This window comes from Aspergillus melleus, assembly GCF_016097325.1.
Source record: "Aspergillus melleus strain CBS 546.65 chromosome Unknown contig7, whole genome shotgun sequence".
Classification (NCBI taxonomy): domain Eukaryota; kingdom Fungi; phylum Ascomycota; class Eurotiomycetes; order Eurotiales; family Aspergillaceae; genus Aspergillus; species Aspergillus melleus.
Genome location: NW_025763376.1, coordinates 990,223 through 1,013,791, shown reverse-complemented (window position 1 = coordinate 1,013,791; position 23,569 = coordinate 990,223). Strand labels below are relative to the sequence as shown.

Here is a 23,569-nt window from a genome sequence, read left to right as displayed (position 1 = left end):
GGTGGGAGGCAGGATTTCGGTATAGCACTGCATTTGTAGATCGCAAGCCGTTGAGAATGAGAATGTTTGGTGCCCGTCGTAGACCCTTCCCCATCAAGCTAAATATTGGACTGCTCTGGCGCCGGGGGAGAACTACCTGCGAGAAAGGCGGAGGAGGACAACGGAAGTTGAAGGGTGGGGATCAATTGAAAGTCAGCCATCCGACTCGAATAAGTAGGTCTCGGGGGTTTGGACAAAGCCGTTCGTTCCTTTCACTGTTTCCTTTATCACCGTCCGCCCAGCGCCAGAGCTCCCACGTGACCCTTTCCGCGGCGTCAGTTCGATGACGTAAGGCGCGCAAGTTCAGTCTGCGCTCTGCAACTCATGAGCATCCCTCGGACTCTTCGACACCCATGATCGCAACATACTGTGGATAGGCTTCGGAGTTTCTCGCATATCCGTTGAATGGCTTGAGTCCCATATGAATACTCGGTCTTTACAATATGGTGCTTCTGCAAACATCCCTGATCTGGGTTGTGTATGCAATTGTGATCGCCATTCTGATCATAGCAGCCTCTTTTCTCATATATACTTACCAGACTCCTCGAGATCGGTCTAATCTAGTGACTTTGACATGTATTGCTGCCATCTCTATTCTTCTCGCCACTGTTCTCTTGCTTCCAGTTGATATCGCCCTCGTCTCCTCCACAACCTCCTCAGCACTTGGTCGGAGGAAGGAATGGGCTACCCAGAGTGAAGTAGATAGGATTCTCTTCTCCTTGAAAGTCTTATACTACCTCCTATATTCTATTGATGCCCTTCTATGTCTCATTGTGATCCCTTTCACGTATTTTTGGTATGAAGAGTACGATGAAGTGGCTACTGAAGCGGGCGAGCAAACAACTGCACAACAGTTTTGGGCAGCTTCCAAGTACACCATGTGTTTTATTGCAATATCAGCAGTCCTATTCCTCGTCGGCTTCTTTGTTCCTGTTTCAAAAGAAAAGGCGGGCGGATTGGACTTTTTCAAACACTTGCTATCTGAGAATCGTAAGCTTGGTCCTTTTTCTTTCGAACCTGGCCCCAAACCCCTCCTCTCTCTGTTTTCCTAAACGTTCTTGTACAAGGATGCTAAGGTATTCTGCAGGTGGTGAACGTACTCTCACTTTCGCACTTGGATTGTTGATGACACTCGGCATGTGCTTGTACATCTTCTACACCTCCTTTGGACTCGCTTTCCTTCCAGTTAGTCTGATCAAAACCACACCCTCATTTTCAACCTCAGATTCTGGGGCAGGCGCAGCCACACAGCTTGTATCCAACCGAGAACGGCAGCGCCAATTGGAAGGCCGTTGTGGAGGAAACCCGGATCTCTTGTCTTCAAAGGATAGACGAGAGCTGGATTCTCTTGCTCGAGAAGAACGAACCCTGATCAGACGGCAACGACTGGCCGATGAAACTTCGGGAAACAATCGGGGTTGGCTTGTGAACTCGTGGCTGAAAATCAAAGCATGTCTTCGCCCTTTTCAGCTTCTAGGGGGCATCGTATTGTTGTTAACCTCCTTGATAATATGGGCCTCCATGCTTCTGACGGCGATTGATAAGGCTAAAAATTCATTTTGCAAATCCCATTGCGGTTACATTCTCGCCCACATCAAGATCTTCAACCCTATCAACTGGATATTGGTCCGAGCTGCAAAGGTGTATCCAGTTGACTATGCTCTCTTTACCGCCCTTGTTTTGTTTTTATTCATTGGCTCGGTTGTTGGTATATCTGCTGTCGGGATTCGGTTCCTTTGGATCAGGATTTTCCAAATTCGCAAGGGCCACACTTCCCCGCAGGCCCTTCTTTTGACAACAGCTATGCTGATGTTGATCATTTTGGCGCTAAATTACTCAATACCCATGACTATTGCACCTCAATACGCCACTTTTGGGCCGCAAACATTCTGTGATCGAAGCCAAAATGCGTCCGAGAAGCAACCGGATTGCACAAATGCCGAACACCTTATCAGACCATGTTCTGAGTTGTCACAAAACAAAGCTGCACAGCAAGTCTGCACACCAAGTGTTGCCAGCACAATACTCAATCGTGTGACAATGAATTTCCCCTTCTTCGGTGCAATCTTGTTCTGGGCCCAGTTTTTCTTTCTCGGTAATACACCTTGTTTATTCAAAAATTCTCGCTCCGACCATACTGACAGTACCTCATTGCCTAGGCGTTTACCTGATAGTTCTAACCACATGCCTCATACGGTCACCAAAATTGGACGAGCAGCAGCTTGACGAAGATGCCGAAGATGCCGAAGAAGAAAGCCTACTAGCAAGCACTAGTCGACGGTTTGGTACAACCGGATGATACATTAGCATCTGCAAATTCCCTACTTGCCCGTTTCATTGGAACAGGTTAGTGGTTCAGCTTAGTACACAACTGAATAGCATTGGGTGATATTACGTCTTCTCAAATCCTCCTTTATCCATGTCACGAACATGACTGAGCAGTAGGATGCTGTTCAGAATGAAAATAGGAAAGCAGATGAATTTCGTGGAATCTGCCGCTTTTTTGAAACAGATTGGGACAGGGGGGTTGGTAGTACTTTAGTTACTCGCAACCAGGGTTTAGGCCTTAATTCGATCATTTAACAATGCAAGTGCGCTTTCAAATGCCTTCACGACATCAACATCTGTCAGGAAAGCGTTAATCACCTTCGCTTTTCGAAAGCAGAAGTCCTTAACTTATCACCTACAATGTTGTCTTCTCTTCTCTAAGCTCTCTTCTGAATTCTGCACATGTTGCATTTGTGTCTTGAATCTGTAAATTTTGAGCCCACAAATGCCAAATAAGTATTTCACCAATGGGCCCCAACCTCTTTAGTGCTCTTGCTTCATCCCGGACAACAGTTATCTGAGACCAAGCCATGAAAATCTAGGCGGTATCAGTAGCGAACGACCCAAGAACAAAGAGAGTATTTCAATCACCTCGAGCAGCTTCGAAATTCGGGCTCGCAGCTCGTCCTCAGTTTGTCCATGCTCTTCCATGGCGTGAGCAAAGTTCTGGTGAAGTTTCTCCCAGTCGAGGCTCTCAAGCTCCTCGGTGGACATGGTTATGCTTTGTCTTTGACTGGGATATTGCAGGGGGTATCAATGTTTGTCGTCCTGTTCTAGAGAGTGCACAATCCCTGGTTATGGTTCACATCCAACGACAATTCATCAGATGAAAAGGAGCAAAATTCAAAAGAGCAAAAACAAGAAAAGGTGGCAGCCCAGGAGCAAGACTACTACTCTGTTAGAAGATGCGTCAGGTTGCTTTGCATTCCGCTGTCAGTACGGACTACCGTACCTACCTACCTTACCTACCTAGTGTACTCCGGTGTACCTTACTGTGGATGCTTTTTTATGGCGGTGGGCGGTATTGTATTATAGCGTGTGAGGTATGTAATATTAGCATTACCGATTGTATAACATACCAGTATTGAGTATTTGGTACAGTACGGTAAAGGTACTCTGACCATTCAAGACCAAACAAAAGTTACAAAAAAGATAGTCACGCCCGGGATCGAACCGGGAACCTTCTCGGAGCATCTAATGTGAGCGAGACGCCATAACCATTAGGCCACGCGACTGAATTAATAATAAGTTTTCCTTGTCAGGCATTGCAAACAAAGGCCTTTATGTGAGAAATGGCATTCAGATTGCAAAGCTTCAAGACTGGAAGAGGGATTGTGCAACACCAGTACTGTACAATACTTGGTCTAAATCAGGTGAAAGGGTCCATATAGCGCTACACTATTACTATATATGGAACGATCTCTCAATTCTACACATTGCACGCGTATAGTCACCTGCAGGTCCTTTGTAGTATGTGTAACCGCGATACATCGGACAGCCCACCACTTATACTTGCTACTGCTATACGTATGTTACTGCTTGTGGTATAGTACTAGATAGATATCTTCTTATTGAACTGCTACAGTAGATGCTCTACAGTCGCGAGTAGGAGTGCTTAGATAATAGATTCATGCGAGATAAGTCCGTACTCCGCCATAACTACGGTGCACACATTAACGAGAGATTTGGAGTGTAATGTGTTTTGTCTCTTATATGTAAAAATACACATAATAGAACATCCCAAGTCGTGTGGCCTAATGGTTATGGCGTCTCGCTCACATTAAATGCTCCGAGAAGGTTCCCGGTTCGATCCCGGGCATGACTACTCTTTTTGAATTTTTGCTAATCTTTATTCTGCCATAATGTTGTTGTTGGTCATAATCTTTTTTGTCGCCGTTCTGCAGATGCACTGCTATTGATCCTGTTCTGCTTCCAATCACGTAAAGAACCGCGCCCTGATCGGCGAAATAGTTGATCCGTCACCCGCGGTATTCACTTGAATTGGAACTGCGTCACGTCACTCCGCTTACCTTCTTTGTCAGGTGATAATGATAGGTTAGGCATGCTGTTGTCTGCCTCCGTATTATTAGCAAATTTCCCTTGCATTGCATATTTCTCCAAAATTCTCATATCTTGTCCTGGACTTTTCCCCTATACGTGATGCATCCCAAGCCATGAAGGATCCCAACTCCCATTATCATAGCTTTGATATGTTTCCTACCAAGACCATCGGTTATATCCGTTGAAGGGCTTGATCTGAGCTAGATCAGTAACACAACGACATAAGACTGCTGCTGAAATGAGTTGCCACGTTTGCAACCGTACCTTGACACAACATAGACAACTCTTTTGCCCTACCTGCGCCCGCAATCGCCTTTATCATCTGCGCCATGAAAATGTTCGGATTCTTCTCGAAAGGGAGTCTATATCGTGCCAAATCCAGAATGCAGTCACACTTAACAGCGCTCGAAGCCTATCCTTCGGTCAACACGACAAGCTAGAAACCAAGTTTGAAGATAGGCAGTACAGATCCTGGACCATTCAAAATATCATCGATGAGAAGACCAAGTCATCCGCCAGGACTAAGAGCCTTACAAATCGGATCGAGAGACTGAGGCTAGAAATCAAGGACAGACGGCTAGACATTTCCCATCGCAGACTGGAGTTAGCCCAACAAAAGTCGGATGCCGAGTCTGCTAACTATCAACTTGCGGAACGGGAAGCTACGATGTTGGCTGGGATCCAAAATAGCACCAAAAGAACGGATCATCTCTGGCACTCGCTACATAGCAAGACCGCGGAGGCCCGAATTTTTCTATGCCGAGAAGCCGCCAACCTGTACGGTCTACGCCAAAAGGTCAAGAAGAGAGATGGTGAACTCAAAGAGACTTATTATATCGGCGGGGTACCCATTATGAACCTAAAGGATATGAATGGAAAGTTATCTTGACCTTGCCACCCTGTCTTGCAAATAATAATACCTAAACAGGCGCGACACCAGCTCAGATTTCGACCTCATTCGCCTACATTGCTCATCTCCTTGTATTAGTTTCGAATTATTTGTCCCTCAGGCTCCCTGCCGAAATATCTCTTCCCCATAGAAAACATCCCACCACTACTATACTGTCGCCTTCTGGGTCGTATACTTCACACGAAGCAGGGTTTGGGACGTCTGCCCCGCACATGACAACTAACTCTGCGCCACGATCAGGAGATTTTGGATCTCGTGTTCCTCGTCCTCGTCCTCTCCATACAGACAAAACACTACCAAAGCTGGCCAGCGAAGACCCAGGAGCATATGCACTTATCCTCGAGGGAGCGGTGTTACTGGCTTGGAATGTGTCGTGGCTAAGCCGAACACAAGGACTCAATATAGCATCAGACTCTTGGGAGGAAATATGTGATTTGGGAAGAAACATGTGGCAGCTACTTTTCGCCTCTCCTGCACAACCCTTGACGTTGGTGACGGCAGTCACTGGTCGCGAAGTACAACCCAAAACGAAATTCTCCAAAGACACCCCGAAAACAACAATTCAAAGAACTAAGTCATTCCCTATGCTTGGACATTATTCGCATGGCACTGTGCACTCCTTTCTGTGTGCTTCAGATGGCGCTGAATTCATGCGAACATGGAGATTGCCATCTCCTACTAAAATCGCCGACAAACTGAAGTCGGTGCTCTTGGGAGAAATGGCAAGCGCAGAGTGGGAACTACTGGAAAGGAGGGAGTGGGACGATGCGTCACAGGAAATCATCTATCCATCCTCGGTCAATGAAGGCAACCCGCCCCATGACCAGGACAGTTATTCAAGCACTGCGCACCCCGAAAGCAGCGCTGTCAATGCGGTCACCTCTGGCGAACCCCACAGATCCAACGGGCTGAAGGGGACAAGCGGTTGGACCAAATTAAGGAATAGACCATGAATATATATAAATTCAATGATATGAAGTGGAAAAGAAAACAATGAAAGCAAGTCTTTCCCCTTTCGTTTACAGTCACCCCAATTATGCAAGCAGGGGCGGCATATAGAGTAGCTAGCCAAGCTATTAATCATCTTTCAATTCATTTATCATTGTACATAGGAGGTGTTAGTCTCAACAAACTAATCACTTCGTCCTACTCCATATAACTAGTTGATTGAAGGTTGATTGGAGTGAAATACTATTACTAAGCCCCGAGTAAGCCGATTGATTGATAAGATCGTTATCGTAAATTGTTGCGTGTTCGATCCATCTCCATCGTGCTATTGCTCCGCAACATGCATGCTTCCTACCACCGACGTTGAAACTCCGCATCCCACACGGGCACTTAACCAGAGAAATCAACAAGCCCTGCGTCCTCCGTTCTTGGATTCTGTCTTTGATAAATTATTGGGGCTGGTTTCATCTACCCTACAACGGCTCTGCAAGCCAGAGCTGATCGGGCCTTCGAAACTTGTTGCGAGACACCTGGCCCACCGGTTGACTTCTGGGTCATGTACATACAATAAGCCCAGAAGAGGAATGTTAAACTTGGACACTTGGAATCACGATGGCCGAATACGTGAAATGGTACCAGCGCAGGAGGGCAGAATCTAGTGAGTACCGAGAGCAACCCGACTTGGCCTAACCTCCCTTGACCACGGTATTACATAAACTAAACCTAGGTCACCCTTTGCTGACACGAATATGCGACTTTCCTAGGCCTTCAATGGACCGCTATCCCCATATCTGATCTATCCGACGCTGCTTTGCGGGCAGAACTTGCTCGGCGGAGCAAGGCACGGGGCTTGCGCGATGAAAAGCCCGTGTGCGGTTCATCGGAACCAGGTGTTTATAATACACCAATCCATGTTATGGCGCTTTTTCTCATCCTGGCATTGAGCACGTTAGGTACCACACATCAATCCATTCGTTGTGTCAATGACCGTTGTTAACCTATCGTCTTCACTCAAGCGTGTTCATTTCCTGTGCTGGCCCGCCGATTCCCGCGCCTACCTATACCGCGTCGTTTTCTGTTCCTGTCTCGTCATTTTGGAACGGGGGTTTTAATTGCCACGGCTTTCGTCCACTTGCTTCCCACGGCATTTGTTTCTTTGACGGACCCATGCCTTCCACATTTCTGGAGTGAAGGCTATCGTGCCATGGCCGGATTCATTGCCATGGTGTCGGTCTTTGTGGTAGTGGTGGTCGAGATGTTCTTCGCCATGAAAGGGGCAGGTCATGTGCATGGAAGTGAGTATGACCAGCTGATTAGCGACGTTGGCCTCGAGGTCCCACATGACGATCATAACATGGATACCCACTACTCGATGCTTGAAGGACAGGATTCAGTGGCCAACCACATTCCGCTGGGCAGAATTCAGGAGGCCGAGCCAATGCCCAGCATAGCACGGCAGTCCAGCTCTACGTCAAGACATCTTTCAGGAGGGAATGGCCAAGCGCTTTCGAAGAACACGACGGAGCCGAAGGAAGAAGACGACTTGGACTTTGACGACTCCAACTCTCGTGACGTCTCTTACATCAGTGGGCAGCAGGACTGCCATTCTCAAGGTCGTCATTCACATGAACCTGAATTCCGCCCACAGGCGGACGCAACCCTACACTTGCAGAACCCGCAACGCCAGTTACTCCAGTGTCTCCTGCTCGAGGCAGGTATTCTTTTCCACAGTGTGTTTATTGGTATGGCGCTCAGCGTCGCAACAGGAACATCGTTCCTTGTTCTCCTCGTGGCCATCTGTTTCCACCAAACCTTTGAAGGGTTTGCTCTTGGGTCACGTATCGCATCTCTTATTCCAGACCTCTTCTCCCCATCTTCTATGAAACCGTGGCTCATGTCTCTTGCGTACGGGATGACCACTCCTATTGGGCAAGCTATCGGTTTAATGTTACACAATCTTTACGATCCTGCCAGCACGGCGGGTCTGCTTATGGTGGGCATCACCAATGCCATTAGCAGCGGGCTTCTCCTATTTGCGGGGCTTGTAGAGCTGCTGGCAGAGGACTTTCTCAGCGATGCAAGCTATGCATCTCTGAAGGGCCGGCGACGTGTTGAGGCCTGTATCGCAGTCGCTAGTGGAGCTGTACTGATGGCTCTAGTCGGTGCGTTTGCTTGATTTATTAGACGGCCTCACTTGTGCCAAATTCATCATCAGCAGTTGGAAATGGGAACATCTAAATATATATACATGTATAGTCCAACCTAGAGGACGACCACTTTCGTGATTCTACTGCTATTGTTTAATCTGGGCTATTCGTCGAACCCTATTTCGTATGCTCGCGAGGTCTACACTTGCAGAGGTCCATGTAGTATGTTGTAATATTCGCCTTGACCAGCGCTCTGGGCCTAGCAGCTACAGCAAGACTATCGGGCTCTTGACGAATTGAATTCATCATGTCTAACCAACAGAACTGCTGGTGAATGGTCTCTGGAAAGGGGTCACTCTGGCTTCGCTGGCGAAGACATTATTTTCTGCAGCATTTGGATTAGGCCACCGGGCCCAGGATGGCGTTTGAACACGACAGAGGCTTCCCCTCTATGCAGTGAGTCTTGTTATGAGCATTTCCTGTGACATGAAAGGAGGAAAGAAGAAAAAAAGTCATCTCAATGTTCCCAAAGAAGTACCCACTTTTACATGTTGCTAGTGAGCGCCTTGGACGCATGCTGCAGAGTTTAACCTGCGGTTATAGAGTCCTTAATATAGGCTATATCCCGTTAATTACGCCAGCGACTCAACAACCATGGCACTGGCACCTCCTCCACCATTGCAAATTCCGACGCAGCCAACCTTGCCGTTCTTTGCCTTTAGAACACCAAGCAGCGTAGTCAAGATGCGAGCACCGCTAGCTCCGATGGGGTGGCCGATAGCAACGGCTCCGCCGTGGACGTTCACCTTCTCTTCCGGAATGTTGAGTAGCTTCATGTTGGCAAGAGCAACGACACTAAACGCCTCGTTGATCTCGAAAGCATCCACAGAATCCTGGCTGATACCAGCGTGTTTGAGAGCCTTGGGGATAGCAAGGGCTGGAGCAGTCGTGAATTTGCTGGGCTGGTGAGCAGCGTCTCCCCATCCAAGAATCTTTGCGACGGGCTTCAGATTAAGCTCCTTCAGTTTAGCTTCCGAGACCAACACCACAGCCGCAGCACCATCATTGAGTGGAGACGAGTTGGGCGCCGTGACCGTTCCAGAACCGGGAATGAAGGCGGGCTTGATGCCTCGGAGCTTGTCAGGGTTAAGCTAAGACAGGGTTATATTCATGTTAGTCTTCATTAGTGGATCGACGAGGGTTTGAAGGGAAAACTCTCTCACGTTTTTGGGCTCCTCGTCTTGCGCGACGGTCACACCGGGCTTGCCCCTGAAACCGGGAAGGTCGACCGGCGCAATTTCATCATTGAAAAGCCCGGCCTTCTGGGCAGCCTGGGCTTTTTCATATGTTCGGATAGCATAGTTATCCTGGTCCTCCCTGGTGAAACTATGGTCCTGGGCACATTCCTCGGCTTGCAAGCCCATGAGCTCCTGTTTGCCTGCATCCGTCAAGCCATCTTTCATAATCCCGTCCACCAGACTTTGGTGACCATATTTCGCACCCGAACGAAGGTTGGGGAGGTAGTGAGGAGCATTGGACATGGACTCAGCACCGCCGGCCACGACAACATCGGCGTTTCCGGTCATGATAGTCTGTGCACCAAGGATGACAGCCTTCAGGCCAGATGCGCACACCTTGTTGACGGTGGTACACACAGTGGATTCCTCAAGTCCGGCACCAAGAGCGCATTGTCTGGCAGGGTTCTGACCAACACTAAAATTGAGACATAGGGTGAGTACAGGGCAATTGGACTAGCTAAAAAGCCAAGACTTACTTTGCGGAAAGAACATTGCCAAAGAAGACTTCCTGAACATCTGAGGGGCTGACTCCTTCAGCTCTGCTAAGAGCGGCTAATTCAGAGCGGAGTTAGCATATCGAAAAAGGCAGGGGGTGCTAAACCAGCTTGCCATACACTTGATCGCATGGGCACCAAGTTGCGGGGCAGTCAAACTCGAAAGAGAGCTGCGAAAGGACATTAGCTTATGTTTTTTTAGTTTATCGGAGAGGTACTTAGGGGCACTAACCCCAGGAAGGATCCCACAGGGGTCCGGGCAGTCGAAACAATGTAGACAGGAGGAAGAGAAGACATGGTGGGATGTGGGCTTGTCGGAAGGCTTGAATAAAGCTAGAGATGAGATGAGATGAGATGAGATGGGAAGGCCCCTCCCTACTTTTTAAGCGGCATAATTAACTAGTTAAAGGAGCGGCGGGGCCGTGACAAACAACGCATGCCAAGCTCGGACCTCTCGGTGCGGCGGTGCGCTGACTTCAGCTCCGGCAGGAAAAAAGCGACGCGCCGCTTTCACCACGGGTGACAATTTCTGGCTGGTCAACCACCTTCCCCACACCACCATGGATGATCTTTACGACGAGTATGCTATTCCAGAACAGAATTCGTGATCCGTTAAGTACAATTGGCTGATAAAAACTATCCTACAGGTTTGGCAATTACATTGGCGAGGCCGCTGACTCGGACGAGGAGGTCGACCATGAGGAAGCTCGACCCTCAACTTTCGCCTTCGACGAGGCGTTTGGGGAGGACGAAGACGATGTCAATCATCAGGAGCAGCTTATGGAGGTTGATGGTGAGCTTCCGTCTCCAGGCTTTTCGTCATATGGAGAATCCTAGCTAACTATCAGTAGAGGGCCCTTCAAATGCCGTGATTCTACATGAAGACAAGCAATACTACCCCAGCGCCCAGCAGGTATACGATCAAGGCGTCGAAACCCTAGTCCAAGAGGAGGATACGCAACCTCTTTCGGAACCCATCATTGCTCCCGTTCAACAACGGAAATTTGCGGTCGAAGAGGCCGAGCTACCACCTGTTCATTTCTCTCGGGAGTTCATGACAGATCTACTCAATTTCCCCGAACAAGTCAGAAACATTGCTCTAGTGGGCCATCTACATCATGGAAAAACGGCTCTCATGGATATGTTTGTCATGCAAACACACGACATATCTGAGCGCCTACAGGCGCGAACAGGCACGCAAAGTGAGGAACAACTCCGGTATACCGATGTTCACCTTTTGGAGAGATCTAGGGGGCTTTCAATCAAGTCATCTCCTATGAGCCTTGTTCTCCAAAGCACAAAGGGAAAATCCCATTTATTCAACATGATTGATACCCCTGGGCATGTGAATTTTGTGGATGAAGTGGCTGCTTCGTCGAGACTAGTCGACGGCATAGTACTGGTTGTTGACATCGTGGAAGGTGTGCAGGCAAACACCGAGCAAATGATCAAACATGCGGTGCTGGAAGATCTTCCCTTGACGCTGGTGGTGAACAAGATGGACAGATTGATTCTAGAACTGAAAATACCGCCCAATGACGCTTATTTCAAATTGAAGCATGTTATTGAGGAAGTCAACACGGTCATTGAAAACATCCTGCCAGGGCAAGGTGAAAGCAGACGGTTGAGTCCCGAGAAAGGAAATGTTGCTTTTGCCTGTGCTTCAATGGAGTGGTGCTTCACATTGCAATCCTTCGCGAAAATGTATGCAGAAACCTATCCTCAGATTGAGACAGCTGACCTCGCCCTTCGCCTTTGGGGTGACGTTTTCTTTAACCCCCGGAGTCGGAAATTTACGCGCAAGGGTGTAGAGGAGGGCTCCAAACGAACTTTTGTAAATTTTGTTTTGGAGCCTATCTACAAACTCTACTCTCATACTATTAGCGAAAGCGCCGAAGATCTGAGAGAGACACTTGCAGGTGTGGGTATCAACTTGAAGCCATCCGAATTGAAGTCAGATGCGAAGGTGCTGCTGAATCTTGTTTGTGGACAATTTTTCGGTCCTGCGACCGGATTTGTGGACATGATCATTCGGCATGTGCCTTCTCCATTAGAAGGTGCTCGGAACAAGTTGGAGAAACACTACACTGGGCCACTCAACACTAAAATAGCCGCCGCGATGACCGCATGCGATGCGGACGGGCCACTGGTCATCCATGTCACCAAACTGTTCAACAGTTCCGATGCTTCAAGCTTCAATGCTTTCGGAAGGATCATGAGTGGAACCGCCCGACCTGGTCAGCAGGTTCGGGTCTTGGGCGAGGGCTACACCCCAGAAGATGAGGAAGATATGGTCACTGCGACCATATCTGATACGTGGATTGCTGAAACTCGCTACAACATTCCTACCAGCGGAGTGCCAGCAGGGAATCTTGTCCTTTTGGGCGGCGTGGACAATTCTATTGTCAAAACAGCCACGCTTGTGCCCTTATCACTTGCCGATGAGGAGGACGCATACATTTTCAAACCCATTCGGAACCTTACCGAGTCCATCTTCAAAGTTGCTGTTGAGCCGGTTAACCCGTCTGAACTACCGAAGATGCTCGATGGTCTCCGTAAAATCAACAAAAGCTACCCTCTAATCACAACCAAGGTAGAGGAGTCTGGGGAACACGTTGTCTTGGGCACTGGTGAACTTTATATGGATTGCGTCCTTCACGATCTTCGAAGATTATATTCGGAGATGGAAATCAAGGTTTCGGATCCTGTCACGCGCTTTTGCGAGACTGTCGCGGAAACGTCAGCCATTATGTGCTATTCAATCACCCCGAATAAGAAAAACAAGATCACGATGATCGCAGAGCCACTTGACGATGGGATTGCCGAGGACATCGAGAGCGGCAAGGTCCGTATCAAAGATCCAATTCGGAAAGTGGCCAGGTTCTTCGAAGAGAACTATGACTGGGATAAACTGGCAGCCAGAAGCATCTGGGCCTTTGGACCTGACGAAATGGGTCCCAACATATTACAAGATGACACATTACCATCCCAAGTCGATAAAAAGTTAATTGGGAGTGTCAGAGACTCCATTACACAAGGGTTCAACTGGGGAACGAGAGAAGGTCCTCTATGTGAAGAGCGTAAGTTTTTCCTCCATTGTCCTAAAGCTTGTGGTTTCAAGGCTTTGAACTCATTGTCGACAAAATTTTAACGTTGAACATAACAGCAATCCGGAACACCAAATTCAGGCTCACGGATGTTTCACTAGCCGACCAAGCTATCTACAGAGGCGGGGGCCAAATCATTCCTACGGCTCGTCGCGCCGTATACTCTTCATTCCTCATGGCATCACCACGCTTGATGGAGCCCATCTACTCTTGCGCGATGACAGGGCCTGCAGATGCTGTGGCATCGATGTATACAGTCCTTTCGCGTAGAAGAGGACACGTCCTTTCCGACGGGCCAATTGCGGGCACACCACTCTATTCAGTCCGCGGACTGATTCCCGTTATAGACTCCTTTGGTTTCGAGACAGATCTTCGAATCCATACACAGGGCCAAGCTTCCATAAGTCTTGTGTTCGATAAGTGGAGCGTGGTGCCGGGTGATCCACTAGATCGAGAAGTCAAGACCAAGCCCTTGGAGATGGCATCTGCAATGGCCACTGCTCGAGATTTCGTGCTGAAGACAAGGAGACGAAAGGGGCTTGCGGAGGATGTCACCGTGAGCAAGTTCCTGGAGCCAGATCTTTGGAAAGGTCTGAAGGAAAGTGGCGTTCTAGACTCGTGACCTAAAATCAAGACGAGAACAAACGAGGCACCTTCTGATGTTGTAAGATTTTAATAATTTTCGTGGTGCAGCATGAAGGGATTGTTCAATGAAAAGGAATAGTTCAACAGGATCATCATCGGTTCGTAGGGACGTCAACCAATGCCATGACTGCAAAATCGTAGAGCATCATGCCCAACGACATTTACTGGCATGTTTCCAGCATCTTAGCAATGACACCCATAAGGGTCCCATTCTCTAGAGCAGCGGCCACTCTTTCTTTATCAGCTAGTTGCTTGTTGACTTCGTCGGCAGTGCTATGTGTTCCCTCTTTGATTCTTGTGTCGACGCGGAAGCGTGGTGGAAGAGACTGCTCGAGTCGAACACGGACACCGAGTCCTATAACGGTAGCCAAACTACAGTGTGTAATCGTGGGCGTTATGAGGACGGTGACCGTCCGCAGCGGTGAACTCGGGACATCTGGAAGCGTTGGCGCAATTGAGATGTCGGGAAGCGAGACGACGGCAAGCGCTCCTAGCGATATTGGGTGCTCCGGGTCGGATATAGTCGAGATGAGATCTAGGTGCCGTCCGTTAGACATTCAGTGGGACAGAGGTGATACATCGGGCCTTGCTTGACACCCGCACGGCTGCGTACTTACCATAGATTTCTTGCTCATCAATAGGCTCCTCCATCAAATCGCCATCACTTTCAGATTCCACAGACGACGGAGGGCTAGTAGAAAGGAGATCAATTGGGTCTGGAGGAAGCGCAGTTGCAAAGACGCTACCGGTCTTGAAGGCACCAGGCTTGTGAGACACTACGGGACGCAACCGTGTAGGCAAGTCGGCGGAGTTTAGGATCGTAGGGTTCGAATTCTGCATTTCGGACGCCATTATGAACAGAATAAGATCGGGGTCCCGTTGCTAGAAGGGAGGGTGTGAGAGAATTGCGCGATGCCCGCGGCGACCTGTTGGCTGAGGGGCAAAGGAATCGTTGGAGTAACAACTATTTTCCGGATAAGATAAGATGTATGTACTTTGTCCAGAGCGACTCAGCGAGCAAGGCGGTGGGCACCAACCAACTAACTAGTTACTGCGTGTCAACTATGTCGGATCCCTAAACGGATGGGTAAGTTGGATCTAGAATTGAGGCGCCGAATTGTTCCGGAGGGAGGAAAACCAGGAAGTATACTAGATCTACTCACTAACTAGTACGTAGTACGGAGTACAGCATACGGAGGAGGGGAAATTCCGGCGCTAAGCCCAGTTTGTCCGGGACTTTTCCTTTCGCCCGCTGTATCCTTACCGTATCATAGCCATCCTCGTCGGTATGGTATCGTACTGGCAGACCGTCGAGGTAACAGGTGAGACTGCTCTGTAGGGCCTTATGTATCAGGCCATTTATACAAATAACTACCTACCAGGTATATATCTGTACTTCTCTCTCCCTTCGCAAATCAACCGTCATCACGAGCCATCTTACGAAGTGTAACCAGTAAACACCTGGACTTAACTAAATAACATTATTACCCAATAGTGGCTTTCCATAAACAACCTTGAGGAAGAATATGGACGGCTGGGATCGTCACTCGGAGAAGTTCGTGCACCTTGCTTGACGCCATATTGCGGACGCTACTGGGGCAGCGCGAGTCTGCGGCAATCCTGCGGCCCCTCAACTTCCGAGGCGATCCCTCTCTACTCACGCACACCCGCTTCACTTCAACCTCTCGACATGCTCTAGCACCTCGTCCCCCTCCTCCTTGTCATCCACCTCTACCTCAATATCATTGACCAGTCGCCAATTTCGTCACCGCCCAAATTTACCGTTTACGTTTTTCAGAGCAATGATGCGCCAGGCGGCCTCCTAAACAGTAGCCAAGGAGGTGGTTATCGCACGTCTGTCACGGCCTTTCATGCTATCTAGTCCCACATGCGAAATTCATTGCGTCAGTCGGCCTCTAATTCCCCAGGCCCCTAGTTTTCTTTGCTCCTTAATTCCTTGCCTGTTCATCTACTCGGCTTCCCTCTTCTCAATGGCTCTCGTCATTTTCTGCCGCTGAACCCCACCGCAAGCCAGTGTGTATTCAAATGCTGATTGCTAGTTGTGATTGAAGTACCAGCCAATTTGCATGTTAACCTCTCACCTCAACTGAACTCGCCCGAAATACCGATGGTATTGAACCACAATGCAGGCTGGATAGGCTTCTAGTGCCCTTTCAACTGTAAGGTATAGATCTGCTGATGCCTCTGGCGGCAAGCATCACTGTCTACCTTGTATCGAATTCGACCTAATGCCATATACAGAAACTATTCGCACGATACTTATCACATCTTAAATTTGGGATATCTTTCGGCGTTGCGCCAATCCTTAGGTGAAGCTCTCCATCCCGGTACCGACACAAACGTTCAGCCAAATCCCCAAGTACCGTACGGCAGAATTAACGCTTCAAGGCTGAAGTTGAAGCCTTCCGGTACACATCTCGACAGATCCGTGATACCCCGACTCCACGAAATTTGTAAACGCGCTTCGACTGTGATCAAGAAAAGCCGGCCTACTAGTCCCCCTTCAGCTCCAAGTCGAATAAGCCTAATACTGTCCAGCCTTGCCTTTGCTACACAATACCGGCATTGCAATCACAGTCCCATATTTCTCTAAGGCTGGTTTTATCTGGAGAAGGCTGGCCTTGCAGATAGACCTGGTTGGGCAATACCACATCATTGGTCCACACTCCGCCCCTGATATACCTAAATCCTGACTACATCGGCTTTTCGACGTCAAAAATGCAGAGTTATTCGTTCACAACTCCGACGGGACCTCCAAGGGAGGGCCATAAGAGTAAGCGCGACCATATGTTTCCCCCTCTTTCGCGGAGCAACTCGTTTGGGTCAATTCGCCAAACCAAAAGCTAACGTCTCCGGCAGATTACGTATTCGTGGACGAGCACAACAGACACAAAAGACTCAAGGGTACGTTGTGTCATTAATCTATAGGTGCTGGATATTGATTACTAAATCTCTAAAATTCAGTGATGCGAGCCTGCAATGGCTGCAGAAAACGAAAGATCAAGTGTGATGCTGCGACAACAAACACATGGCCCTGCTCGGCATGCACTCGCCTTAAATTAGTATGCGTGCCCCCTACGATTGGACAGGACAGTGACTTCTCCGCGGAACCAAATGTCGAGGCCGGCCCTGCGGGTTCTCTGGGCACACATGATGCACCCGAACCGTCGCTATCATCGTTTTCTATGCCTCAAACTTCAAGAGACAATAGCCGGCCTTCTGTGGGAGCCATTCAGCCGTACGCAGATGCGATTGGGGTGTTTCCGCAGTATTCTCATTCGACTCCGCAGCACCCTGGAGTGTATGAGGTACAGTCACCGCACGTTACTCTACCAGCCCACTCCTATCAGCAACCGCAGATGTTCTCTGCGTCTCAGGCGGTAGACGGTAGCATTTTCGGGGAGTCTGAGTCGACTGCTGAAGGCCTCAGTGAGGTCCTTGGGGAGCTTAGAATAGACGAGACCGGCATTGGTAAGGTCAACAACTACAAGAACTATATTGGCAGTTGCCAAAATAAAGAACCCCACTAACCACTCAACAGCTCCTTATATCAGGCAACAGAGGAGAGAGGGAGTTGAACCGGAAGTTTCATCACAAGATGAAGCTGAGGGGACACTTCCTCCCCTTAATACTGGCGCGGGCTCGACAATCCGAATCCCTCCAGAACTCATGCCGGCCGATGACGAGATTATGAAATTTTTTAAGATTTATTTTGATGATATACACCCTTATGTGCCCGTGATTCATCGCTCTCACCTTTACTATCAGTGGCAACACGAACGTCACCTGATCTCTCCTCTCCTTCTGGAAGCACTACTGGCATGTTCAGGGAGGTTATCAGATGATCCTGCTCAGGGTGCTCAGTGGCTTGCATTGGCGAACAGTGAGAACGACCCCTTCTTCCCCCCTAGCCCCTAGGTTGGTACATTGGTCCCGTATACTTACCATCAAATACGAACACATTTAGGGCACGAATCAAGCTTTATGGATGTGCCTCGCCTGAGTACGATACAGGCGCTACTACTTCTTCTAAAGGCAAGGGAGTCGCTACCGAAGAAAGGTTATTACTATCGCTCCTGGCAAACGGTGAAAACTATCGTTTCGATGTCCAAAGATTTGGATATTCATGAACACTACAACACGCATGCAGAGAATCAGTCGTGTGATTTAAGTCCAATGGAATGTTTGGTGCAGACGAGGGTGTGGCAAGCACTTCTAGTTGTCGAGGTCATGATCGGCGCGCCGCAAGGTATGAGCCTTCCCATCCCCCCCCCCCACCCCCCATTTTTGAAGTTCTCCAACTTAATGTTATTAGGTCGCTCTGATTATGGTGTGGATCCCAATACCGTCAATATGAATCCGGAGCTGAATAGCAAAGACCTTGATCCATTTGAGAACGACAGATCAAGGCAGTACGCCTATTTCGTTCAAAATGCCCGTCACATTCGTATCATTACCGACATATATCACAAAATCAAAAGACAAAAAGACTGGGGGGCAAACCCAAAGTTTGTCGAGAAAAATCCCTTGTTTACTGATTGGCTGCAAAGTCTACCTCCTGATCTACAAGTGAACTATCCCGCCGACGGGTCGCCTCCTTGGATACCTTCTCACTTTGTGGGCAATATGCACTCGCACTGTCATCTAGGAATTATCTTGTTGCACCGTCCCCAGCTGCTCGCTTCCAAGTCTTTTGCAGCTGGCGGAGGCGGAAAACTCCACATGGCTCTGTGTTATGCCTCGGCAAAGTATATCTGTAGACTTCAGGAAGCAATTCTGGACCGGTGTGGTCTGTCTGGTCTCCTTTTCATGCAAAGGGGTATCAATTTTGCAATATACTGCATACTGACGTGCACAATGTTGCATTTGGTGAGTCTCCATTTGGTTGATGGGTATCTTGGCTGCATAGCGCGTCGGACGGAGGCTTATGACTTCTAGGTTGCCATAACGTCCCCTGATCCCAGCTTCCACACAGACGCGCGGGATTACTTCACAAGACACATGCGTATACTTGAACGGTGCTCTGCGGCTTGGCCAATGCCAGAAATACAGGCTCAGATCGATTCGTTGCGTCTTGCTTTTTCCGCCGACATACACCGTCCCTTCGATCTCAAATCCACATTTCCTTATGGGAGTCCCTCGGAGCCGTACCATCCAAGCCCGCCGCTTGATGCACATTATCCCCCCCAGTTGAATAATGTCTCTGGCGGTGTTTCAAACAGAGTGCGTTATACGACTTACCCGATCTCACCTCCAATTTCAACCAGTACTGAAGATTCAAAGTCCGACTCCTCTCAGCTTCAATCTCTAGGGATGATACCCTCTCATACGATTCCTGGCCATTCGATGGACGTTCCACTGGTCGACGAAAACAGCTGGGACCCCACGCGCATCATAAAGTAAGAAATTCGCTACTAATCATGGCTCGCTCGAGATTACTGACAATTGAGTATAGCCAATGGGACATGGCGTTCTCTATGGGATCATCCTCGGTAAATACGAATTCGCCGCCAATGCCTTCGCAGCGCGTACCAAGTACGTTGGCGGGCCAGTACCCTGTTCAGTATGGGCAACCAGCAAAAATACCATCAGTTCCACAGGCGCAAGCCTTGTCGCAGCCTCACTTCAGCGGACAGCCAATCGTATTCACAGCACGCGATTGGCAGCAAAGTGTTGCCAGCGTGTTCGACCCCAACGGGCTTAAGCGGCGTTGGAACTACTCGGTCGACCTTGGAGCAGAACATAGTTCGAAGCGTCAGCGTTGACAGTGGGGTTAAAGACCCCCAAACCCGGAGATTTGGGAGAGAAGCTAGTCTATTCGATCGGGACAAGCTTTCTTGAGTACCCAATGAGCACGTGTATGACCACCCGTCTTCAATCTTGAATGAAACGTTTCATGTGGAGGGGCGTTTTTCTTTTCCTTGTTTTGTGTTTATATTTCTAAGACGTTAGACTCTTGGTGTCTTTGCTATTTATATAGGTATACCCTTTGTCCGGAACCAATGGCTTTGGTGTTTCAAGTCAATAAAATTTGCATTGTCCATCCTTGCCTCGTCAAAGTTTGATTTTAGCTGCTTAACGAAGTAAACGAAGAACCAACGCCTGAATTCATCCGGTCCATTTATCGCCTCTAACCGAGAGACAGAGTTACCACTTGATGCTATAGCGTCATTTGATTCGGAGCCTCCAGTTTCAATATCAGTGGAGAAAACCGGTCTAAACGGCACAAGAACGGAGTGCAAACACGCAAGGCAATAGGATGAACCTATTGACTTGGTGGATAAGTACATAATCGTAAATCATGGGACATATGTTTAGAAAAAATCAAAAGCCTCTAACACAACTTCTCTGGCTGTTGAAGGATTATTGCATGCTTCATTGTCCACGTCCTCCCAATACCTGTCTGTGTCAAAAGTGCCACTAATTGCGTCGATTTAAGCCTATTCGCTCCTCACGTGAGCGAACAATCCTCGCTTTATCGCCTGGCAGAGGCTTCAATTCATCACTTGGGTCGAAATTGACACGGGAGGTGGATTTGGATTTAGCATGGTTCTGAGGATCGTTCTGTTCGGCCTGCTTTTGTAGTCGTGATTCTTCAAAGGCTGCAAGGTCTTCGGAAGTTATAGCGATGGCTGTGGGTTTTCGACGTATCATATTTTCAAGATATGGCCGCTCAGAATGTGAAGCAGATCAGACTGTAGGTATTTTCGCTTTCTTTGAAGGGAGACAGTTGCGACGGCGAAGAAAGCACCCGCCTCGACGCAGGTGACGTGAGCGCGGTCCACGTGACTAGGGGTGTGTTCCGGCGGTTCAGTTTTACTGCACTCTACTCCGTACAGCCAGCCCGCCTGGCCCCAAGTTTTCACCAGCACCTCATTGTTAGCAACGATGCTCCAACATCGTGTGACAGTTTGGCGACCTCGGTCTGCTAGACTGCTCGATCGGACATTGCCGCTTGTCCGCCGGTTCTCTGCCATCCAGCAACGAGCGACGGACAAACCGCCGCAGCGTAAGTTTTTTGAGCCTTTCGATTTCCCTTTCAATCCCGCCTCAGTGGTCGGGGTTCTTGCTTCCATCGCTAATTTTTCCGCGAAATAATGTACAGGATTCGATAATACAAAGTGGATCCGTTCTGAAGATGGCAATTCTCGCCCCCCGAGAACTGGTTCGAAGCCTGCGAACTCTGAACGCCCCGGCGCTCGACGAGTCTTCGACGCACGATCTCTCGCAGCTCCCAGGGCCGGTGGCCAGCCTGCAAATGTTATAAGAAATCCCCGGCTCCGGAACCCTCGTAGTGGTTCCCCAGCATACGGACGTGGGCCCCGGCCTCCTTTCAGACCCGCCGCCCCGAAGAAGAAAGAACCTCGCAAACGAACCGCCCGACCACAAGACTTGGAGGAAGGGGGAGAGATGCAAAAGTCCGAAATCGAACAAGCCTATCGCAAACTCGCAGAGCGAACAAAACTTTCCCCGAGCCATTATAATCCCCAGCCCCCCACGCTGTCCAATCTGGAAAGAACATTGCCTTCTTTCCCAACGAATTCAGGCGCTCATCATTCCGCAGTCCTCGAGAAGCTGCTACGCCTAAGCGATCGCACCCCAAATGGATATATTCCACCTCATGAGCTTGGTCAGCGGCTTTTGAATGGACAATATGTTCACTTTTTGGACGAGGAAGAGAAATCTCAGGCCCTGGTGGAAGCCCAGAAGCTTTCGCAACAGCGTGCGGATGCTTATTCACAGCGCAAAGGCGAGCTTGTGGAACCGGAGAAGGTAGACCTTGCACCGATAAACACGGACGACCGGGCATTTCTGTTACAGTCTTTGGTTCAAGGAAAATACACCAAAGATGAACATGTTGGCAAGTCTGCCGTGGTTGGCGAAGTCATCAGGAATCTTGCCAACAATGAGACATATCAAACAAGCGGCAAGAGCGCGCAGTTTGTGTCCAAACTTGAATCTCTTATGGCGTCAAGTCGTCCTATGAAGCGTGCGTGAGGATATACTGAAGTTTGCAGAAGCAAGAATGTCTGAATGTAAATGGAGTGGTTTGTACTAGAAGATTTAATGTACAATAGAATCTAGTGTCTTATCTTTCTCTTTCGTTCTCTTCTCCCTTTCTTTTCCCTTTCTCTAATCAGAGCCATGCTCTTGACTGGTACCCTCTGCCTGCTTTATTAAATATAGTATCCTACCACTCAGAATTCACCGGACAAAGCTGATGGAAATCTTTCCAAACTCGGTCGGTCATATGAAGCCTAGAGAGTGGATTCAGGGTCTTGTTAGAGATAACAGGCCGAAGCAAAGTACCAAATGGGAGTTGCACTGCGGGTCAGTTCGATTCATGTACGCTCCATGCCCTTCTTCGCTGCCTCGAAAAGATCCTTCACCTCTTTTTGTCCCTTTTCTGTTAGTTTTTCCATCTGATCCTGGGCTTTGCGGGCATCGTCGGGGCGAGCGATTTTCTTCTTTTGCATGTCCTGCAGGCGTTTATGCACAACACCTCGCGATTCACGGATTGCAGCAATGGCTTTATCCATCGCGGACTTCGCAGCTATGACGGTTTTGTCACGAGACTCCTTGGTAGGGGGTGGAATAGGCACATTAAGCTGAAGAGTATTATGGGGATCGGGCTGTGGAGTCAAAGACAAGTCGGAGGAAACAATAGCGGAGGTGATTGGCTTTATATGCTACTCATTCAAAAACGACCATTAGAATTAGAAGATCCAAGTGTTACGTTGCGTTCCCAAAGGCCGAATCTGGTAATGGACTCACCTCTTCTTCGGAGACCAGAATAGCTACCAATCGACCACTTTTAGGGAAAACTTGCGCCAGATCCCCGAGTTTCACTTTGTCCTTGCTTCCTTTGCTAATTTGAACCCGCAGGCTCTCGATGGCATCAGTGCCGAGCCTGCCACCCATGCGAAGCTTGGAGAGTTCATCCTTGAGCCGAGACACGGCGGCTACAATTCCCTCCTGCAATTGAGAGAGGTCAGACGGGTCGTCTGGTGTCGCTGCTAGCTTCGATGGATTGCCTTCGGACTCTGCAGCGTTGCTTTTACCCCGGTCTTTCTTCTTAAGCAGCAACGGCGTACTCGAGAAGCTTTGAAATGGGCTCGACACAGGTCCCTTGTGTTGAATCGGTCGATGTCGCAGATGTGTTACTAGCAGACGATAAGGTAAACATTGCTTTGAGATTCGTTGAGAAACAGACGACGTAGTAACGCGCAGCATTCTTTCCAACAAGCAAGAATAATAAGAAACAGGAAAGGCAAAGGTTGAGAGGAAAAACACGCGGGCAGGTGGGATCAAAGAGTGCGTTGAGAAGCCTGCGGAGTGCGGATGTGGTGATGATTAATCATCTACAAGGATTCTTTCCTCAGGAATCACCAAGCTTTGACATTTGCTAGTGAAGTTCATGCAGTCCACACAACGGTCGGGTTTCCTCCCGTTGACTAGATACAGCTGGCCCATGCCACACAGCACATGCTCTTAGACAAACAGTCAACACGGTTGGGTGAATGATCATGCAAACCCCGCGGATGAGTCTACTTTAATAGGAATTAAGCTC

At 48.8% G+C, this 23,569-nt stretch overlaps 8 protein-coding genes and 2 non-coding genes across 10 annotated transcripts; 6 read left to right on the top strand and 4 right to left on the bottom strand.

The window, feature by feature from the left end:
* Positions 1 to 3,520: 3,520 nt before the first annotated feature.
* LDX57_011250 lies at positions 3,521 to 3,602 on the bottom strand. The gene has a single exon. It is a non-coding gene; the product is annotated as a tRNA-Val (tRNA).
* A 508-nt stretch (positions 3,603 to 4,110) lies between these two features.
* On the top strand, positions 4,111 to 4,192 carry LDX57_011249. The gene has a single exon. It is a non-coding gene; the product is annotated as a tRNA-Val (tRNA).
* A 474-nt stretch (positions 4,193 to 4,666) lies between these two features.
* Positions 4,667 to 5,317, top strand: LDX57_011248 (Atg14 domain-containing protein; the record flags this gene model as incomplete). Its single annotated transcript, XM_046092994.1, has 1 exon — positions 4,667 to 5,317. The coding sequence occupies one exon, from the start codon at positions 4,667 to 4,669 to the stop codon at positions 5,315 to 5,317; it is 651 nt and encodes a 216-aa protein (XP_045948972.1).
* A 1,581-nt stretch (positions 5,318 to 6,898) lies between these two features.
* Positions 6,899 to 8,462, top strand: LDX57_011247 (putative ZIP family zinc transporter; the record flags this gene model as incomplete). The annotated part of the gene is made up of 3 exons (XM_046092993.1): positions 6,899 to 6,944; positions 7,051 to 7,239; positions 7,303 to 8,462. The coding sequence occupies 3 exons, from the start codon at positions 6,899 to 6,901 to the stop codon at positions 8,460 to 8,462; spliced, it is 1,395 nt and encodes a 464-aa protein (XP_045948971.1).
* Positions 8,463 to 9,065: 603 nt separating this feature from the next.
* erg10B (acetyl-CoA C-acetyltransferase) lies at positions 9,066 to 10,805 on the bottom strand (the record flags this gene model as incomplete). Its single annotated transcript, XM_046092992.1, has 3 exons — positions 10,208 to 10,805; positions 9,657 to 10,146; positions 9,066 to 9,584 (listed from the first exon to the last, which is right to left on the bottom strand). Exons 2-3 carry the CDS (start codon positions 10,017 to 10,019, stop codon positions 9,066 to 9,068), a joined length of 882 nt encoding a protein of 293 aa, XP_045948970.1. The 5' UTR covers positions 10,020 to 10,146; positions 10,208 to 10,805.
* Positions 10,786 to 13,954, top strand: LDX57_011245 (116 kDa U5 small nuclear ribonucleoprotein component; the record flags this gene model as incomplete). The annotated part of the gene is made up of 4 exons (XM_046092991.1): positions 10,786 to 10,805; positions 10,873 to 11,018; positions 11,077 to 13,305; positions 13,392 to 13,954. 4 exons carry the CDS (start codon positions 10,786 to 10,788, stop codon positions 13,952 to 13,954), a joined length of 2,958 nt encoding a protein of 985 aa, XP_045948969.1.
* Positions 13,955 to 14,138: 184 nt separating this feature from the next.
* On the bottom strand, positions 14,139 to 14,829 carry LDX57_011244 (iron-sulfur cluster assembly protein CIA2; the record flags this gene model as incomplete). Its single annotated transcript, XM_046092990.1, has 2 exons — positions 14,139 to 14,512; positions 14,595 to 14,829. 2 exons carry the CDS (start codon positions 14,827 to 14,829, stop codon positions 14,139 to 14,141), a joined length of 609 nt encoding a protein of 202 aa, XP_045948968.1.
* Positions 14,830 to 16,716: 1,887 nt separating this feature from the next.
* LDX57_011243 (Zn(II)2Cys6 transcription factor) lies at positions 16,717 to 19,763 on the top strand (the record flags this gene model as incomplete). Its single annotated transcript, XM_046092989.1, has 9 exons — positions 16,717 to 16,771; positions 16,858 to 16,902; positions 16,963 to 17,469; positions 17,540 to 17,881; positions 17,966 to 18,247; positions 18,314 to 18,867; positions 18,937 to 19,221; positions 19,282 to 19,397; positions 19,454 to 19,763. 9 exons carry the CDS (start codon positions 16,717 to 16,719, stop codon positions 19,761 to 19,763), a joined length of 2,496 nt encoding a protein of 831 aa, XP_045948967.1.
* A 989-nt stretch (positions 19,764 to 20,752) lies between these two features.
* LDX57_011242 (uncharacterized protein) lies at positions 20,753 to 22,065 on the top strand. The gene is made up of 2 exons (XM_046092988.1): positions 20,753 to 21,007; positions 21,104 to 22,065. The coding sequence occupies exons 1-2, from the start codon at positions 20,887 to 20,889 to the stop codon at positions 21,994 to 21,996; spliced, it is 1,014 nt and encodes a 337-aa protein (XP_045948966.1). The 5' UTR covers positions 20,753 to 20,886; the 3' UTR covers positions 21,997 to 22,065.
* Positions 22,066 to 22,340: 275 nt separating this feature from the next.
* Positions 22,341 to 23,232, bottom strand: SSB1_2 (ribosome-recycling factor; the record flags this gene model as incomplete). The annotated part of the gene is made up of 2 exons (XM_046092987.1): positions 22,341 to 22,688; positions 22,774 to 23,232. The coding sequence occupies 2 exons, from the start codon at positions 23,230 to 23,232 to the stop codon at positions 22,341 to 22,343; spliced, it is 807 nt and encodes a 268-aa protein (XP_045948965.1).
* Between the last annotated feature and the right edge of the window lie 337 nt (positions 23,233 to 23,569).